Source organism: Propithecus coquereli, unplaced genomic scaffold, assembly GCF_000956105.1.
Source record: "Propithecus coquereli isolate 6110/MARCELLA unplaced genomic scaffold, Pcoq_1.0 Scaffold709, whole genome shotgun sequence".
NCBI lineage: Eukaryota > Metazoa > Chordata > Mammalia > Primates > Indriidae > Propithecus > Propithecus coquereli.
This window is the reverse complement of record NW_012153163.1, coordinates 111881-117313: the sequence shown is the minus strand read 5'-3', so window position 1 is coordinate 117313 and position 5433 is coordinate 111881. Positions and strand designations below refer to the sequence as shown.

The following is a 5433-nucleotide window of genomic DNA, read 5'->3' as shown; positions in this document are numbered from 1 at the left end:
ATGTCCCAAATATCTTAAGTATAACATTTAAAGTATCAGAAAATGATGAAGTTGTTCGTGTGTTAAATAAATGTATTCCAGAAAATTTCTAAAAATGTCATATGTATCTGCTAACTAGATGTAGGTGTGACTACATGTGTTTGTATATGTATCATTTAAAAAATAAACACCCAAACTATCCTAGAATAAGGCAAACCTTAGTAGTCATAGTGTATTCTTTTAAAACTCTATCATTCAATTACAAGAATTAATAATAAACAATATGAGTTAATAAATCATTTTGAATAAAATAATGTAATGAGAAGTTATTTAAGTGTATCCTGAATTTCCTCAAATTCAATTGTAATATCTTTGTGATAATAGCTAAAGGAAAATACTGGATTACATGCTCTCGAATGAGATTTGAAATGTCCAGGGTCTTTAGAGGACATAAAATTGAAAATGGTTCCATTGAGTAAATTGCAAATGAATATAGACTGTATTTTGAAAATCAGTGTGGGTCTAAAATGTACATTAGCCACATGATGTCGCTGTATACCACAAAGTCTTGTCAAATGGAAATAGTATCAATCACTAAAAATAAAGGAGGAAGTTCCATTTTGTCACTGCCCGAGAGAAAACAAAAACGGTAAGGAGATAAATGATTGAAAGTATTAAGTAAAAAAGCATTATTTTGAAGTAAGGCGAGAGCAGAACGAAAGGTGTAGTGCTTTTGCAATGCTGTTATCCATGCGAGGAGGCCTGGGAGCCCGGTGTTTATTGATCTTGCTTCTGCTCCTCGCAGCCTGGGGAACTGGGAGCGGTCAGCTCCACTACTCGATCCCAGAGGAGGCCAAACACGGCACCTTTGTGGGCCGAATCGCACAGGACCTGGGGCTGGAGCTGGCGGAGCTGGTGCCGCGCCTGTTCCGGGTGGCGTCCAAAGACCGCGGGGACCTTCTGGAGGTGAATCTGCAGAATGGCATTTTGTTTGTGAATTCTCGGATCGACCGGGAGGAGCTGTGCGGGCGGAGCGCGGAGTGCAGCATTCACCTGGAGGTGATCGTGGACAGGCCGCTGCAGGTGTTTCATGTGGAGGTAAAGGTGAAAGATATTAACGATAATCCACCGGTGTTCAGAGGCAGAGAACAAAGGATACTTATTCCTGAATCTAGACTCCTGGGTTCGCGTTTTCCGATAGAGGGCGCTGCTGATGCAGACATTGGTGCCAACGCTCTTCTAACTTACACCCTCAGCCCCAGTGATTACTTCTCTTTGGATGTACAGGCAAGTGATGAACTGAGTAAATCTCTTTCGCTCGAATTGAGGAAATCTTTGGATAGAGAAGAAACGCCAGAACTTCATTTATTATTGACAGCCACTGACGGGGGCAAACCAGAGCTGGAAGGTACAGTTCAGCTGCTAATCACCGTGCTGGACGTTAATGACAACGCCCCACTGTTTGACCAAGCCGTGTACAGAGTCTCCTTATTAGAGACTACAGCAAATGGAACATTAGTGACCACATTAAACGCCTCTGACGCTGATGAAGGTGTAAATGGTGAAGTTATCTTTTCCTTTGATAGTGATATTTCTCCTAAGGTTCAAGAAAAATTCAAAGTTGATTCCAGCTCAGGAGAAATTAGACTAATCGATAAACTGGATTATGAAGAAACAAAATCCTACGAAATTCAGGTAAAGGCAGTTGATAAAGGAAGCCCTCCGATGTCAAATCACTGCAAGGTTTTGGTAAAAGTGCTGGACGTAAATGATAATGCCCCACAACTGGCAATCACTTCCCTGTCTTTGCCCATCAGAGAGGATGCTCCACTCAGCACAGTTATCGCCCTCATCAGGGTGTCTGACCTTGACTCAGGTGTCCGTGGGCAGGTGACCTGCTCCCTGACACCCCACGTTCCCTTCAAACTGGTGTCCACCTTCAAGAATTACTATTCTTTGGTGTTGGACGGCGTCCTGGACCGTGAGAGTGAGTCGGTGTATAAGGTGGTGGTGACAGCGTGGGACGGGGGCTCGCCTTCGCTGTGGGCCACAGCCAGCGTGTCCGTGGAGGTGGCCGACGTGAACGACAACGCGCCGGCGTTCCCACAGCCCGAGTACACGGTGTTCGTGAAGGAGAACAACCCGCCAGGCTGCCACATCTTCACGGTGTCGGCGCGGGACGCGGACGCGCAGGAGAACGCGCGGGTGTCCTACTCGCTGGTGGAGCGGCGGATGGGCGAGCGCGCGCTGTCGAGCTACGTGTCGGTGCACGCGGAGAGCGGCAAGGTGTACGCGCTGCAGCCGCTGGACCACGAGGAGCTGGAGCTGCTGCAGTTCCAGGTGAGCGCGCGCGACGCGGGCGTGCCGCCTCTGGGCAGCAACGTGACGCTGCAGGTGTTCGTGCTGGATGAGAACGACAACGCCCCATCGCTGCTGGCGCCTCGGGTGGGTGGTACCCGTGGCGCGGTGACCGAGCTGTTGCCCCGGTCTGTGGGGGCGGGCCACGTGGTGGCGAAGGTGCGCGCAGTGGATGCTGACTCTGGCTACAACGCGTGGCTGTCGTATGAGCTGCAGGCAGCAGCTGGAAGCGCGCGCAGCCTGTTCCGCGTGGGTCTGTACAACGGCGAGATCAGCACGACGCGCGCCCTGGACGAGGCTGACTCACCGCTCCAGCGCCTGTTGGTGCTGGTGAAGGACCACGGTGAGCCCGCGCTGACCGCCACGGCCACCGTGCTGGTGTCACTGGTGGAGAGTGGCCAGGCACCTAAGGCCTCTTCTCGGGCGTCAGCCAGCGCTGTGGGCCCAGAGGAGGCGCTGGTGGATGTCAACGTGTACCTCATCATCGCCATCTGCGCGGTGTCCAGCCTGTTGGTGCTCACGCTGCTGCTGTACACCGCGCTGCGGTGCTCTGTGTCGCCCAGCGAGGGCGCGTGCGGGCCGGGCAAGCCCAGGCTGGTGTGCTCCAGCGCGGTGGGGAGCTGGTCATACTCGCAACAGAGGCGGCAGAGGGTGTGCTCTGGAGAGGGTCCGCCCAAGACCGACCTCATGGCCTTCAGCCCAGGCCTACCTCCAAGTGTGAACATGTCAGAAAGAAGTGAACGTCCAGAAGGAAATTCAGACGTTTCCGGTAATGTAAGTCCAACTTTTGAGCTTTGGCTATAAATTTCTTTTTTACATTTAACTTATCTAGCCATCTTTTCAAATATCACTTAAAAAAATGTCTTCAAGGTGTTCACTAACATTGAAATAAATCTTATTATTTAATGTAGATAGTCTATTAGTCGCAGCTGTGTCTTGAAAGAAACTAGGAAACGAAAAATGTAGCGACAAATTTTCATATTTTTTGGTTGAAATGGTAGGTAAAAAATACTTCAATACAAAGTAGTGTTGATCATATTTAACACCGGATCTCAGCAGGATAAAATAGAGGGACATTTTCAGGTTTACTTATGACCTTATAATTTCCTAGTGAAATGTCAAGCCTTGGATGTATAATTGTAGGCAAAGTTGGAGAAACCATCTCCCCTTTCTTTAGTTTCGAAGTGAACAATAAACTGAATAATTTTAAGAAAAATGTAATTTAAAATATATTTATTGGGTGTTATTTTTCTTTGCTAAAACGTACAACCATTACTTCATTGTCATTATGGACAATTCCCTGGTGCCATTGATCTTGAGTTCCCCTGGGACTAGAAGGCTTAATATTGCATGTATTTGTTATTTAGGGTACCCAGTTAGGAAACACTTGTTGAACACCTCCCATTTACTCAAAACCATTTACTTTTTACCTCATTCAAGTCTTCCAATGACTTTGTGAGGTGGATACTTTAGTCTCATTTTGTGAATGAAGGTGCTGAAGGTGCTAAGTTCAGTAAGTTTTCTTATCATGAAGTTTTCCTCAGATCTCCCAAGAATATTTAAAACTTACTTGTTCTAATACAGTTTATTGCCTTTCACAAAATATTTAAAGTAGCTTACAATGGAAGAAACTTACAAAGGCAAAATTTAAAAAATCTTTTTAAAAGCCAAAGTAAAAGATCAAAAGAAAGATGGGAGTAATTTTTCCTAAGATCAAACCTAGGCTGAGTGCAAATCCTAATACTTAACTTCCTGGAAGTGAATACAGAAATATGAAAAATAACAGTAAAAAGAAATTCTCTATACCATTTCTCCAAGAGAAAAAAAATACTCTCTTCCAGCTATAAAATCAAGGAGGATTTGCTTTATAGCAGTTTTGCAAAACCAACGGAAACAGATTTGATGTAGATGTTATTGTATTTGCCAGTCATCCAGTCAGGAAACTTTATTTCCTATGTTTAATTCTAAAGTCACACAAGTATTAAAGAATATATTTTTGTTTGCCAAAAATTCAAACAAACATTAAGAAAATGTCCCACGAAAGTCCCCTTGTGAAAACATTCTATGAGAAGTTAATATAATTTTGTAGTTAGGTTTCCAGAGATTTGAGTTGACACAGAGATGTTGCTTAGAATATTGTAAAAAATAGACTATAAGCATGTTTCTGTAACTTTTCATATATTATCATACCCAACCTTTTGGCAAGAATAAAAAAAATTTTAGAGTCACATTGCCAAGAAAACTTACCAGCTCCTCTAAATATGAGATAAAGTTTGCAAGATTATAAAATCGGAAGATAGATTAGAAAGTCACAAAATAACTTATCTTCCCATTTACATTACTATGTCCCTATAGCTTCATTTGCTAACAATATTAATGTCAGGGCTTAGAATTGCCTCTAGGGACAGTCAATATTTATTGATTGATCCATTCACCAAGCACATATTGAGAGCCTCATATATTCTAAACCCTGCTATAGATCCTAGGGATACAGTAACTTTGAAACACGAGATAGGCAAGGTCCCTTGGTAGGACCTTGGGGATAACATTCAACGAGACAGCATTCTAACCTATTAAAAATACCAACAGAGTTATAAAAAGATTTGGATTTGGTGTGTACTGCTTTTTCAGTTTTCTTTGTCTAACCAGGATATCCATAAAGGAGTATCTCATTCTATTCACGACTTTTTAAAAATAGGTAATAACATGCTATTAATAGCAAGTTTTCTGGAAATAAAGCAAATTAAGCCATTCTCTCTTTATGTAAATAGTACTCAGAAAACTGAGTGATTCTCACTGCCTCAACACAGAAGAAAAAAACCAAGCAGCTTAAATATACCCTGAAAAAAGCAATTGAAATGATCACACAACTGAGAGGGTTAGAGGCAAATCTGAAAATCATAAATGGTGTGTGAAAGGTAAACATGTATTTCCTTCTATCAAGACAGATAAATTTGAGTTAGAGGTTGGCATTTAAAGCTGGAATGGCACATTTGTTTTTAAAATAACTTATTTAGGTTGAAAAGGCAATTAATTATCTCATAGTACTTCAATGAGAGGTTAACCATAAGATTATTAGTGGAATTGAGCATTTTT

The 5433-nt window shown here is 43.1% G+C and overlaps 1 protein-coding gene across 1 annotated transcript; it reads left to right on the top strand.

The window, feature by feature from the left end:
* The first annotated feature begins 575 nt into the window (after positions 1 to 575).
* Positions 576 to 3284, top strand: LOC105824026 (protocadherin alpha-1). Its single transcript, XM_012661360.1, has one exon. It carries the CDS (start codon positions 718 to 720, stop codon positions 3139 to 3141), a length of 2424 nt encoding a protein of 807 aa, XP_012516814.1. The 5' UTR covers positions 576 to 717; the 3' UTR covers positions 3142 to 3284.
* The last annotated feature ends 2149 nt before the right edge of the window (positions 3285 to 5433 follow it).

Bases quoted from the DNA above. Each gene is read 5' to 3' on its own strand.
- LOC105824026 (XM_012661360.1), top strand. From the start codon at position 718: ATGCTGTTATCCATGCGAGGAGGCCTGGGAGCCCGGTGTTTATTGATC.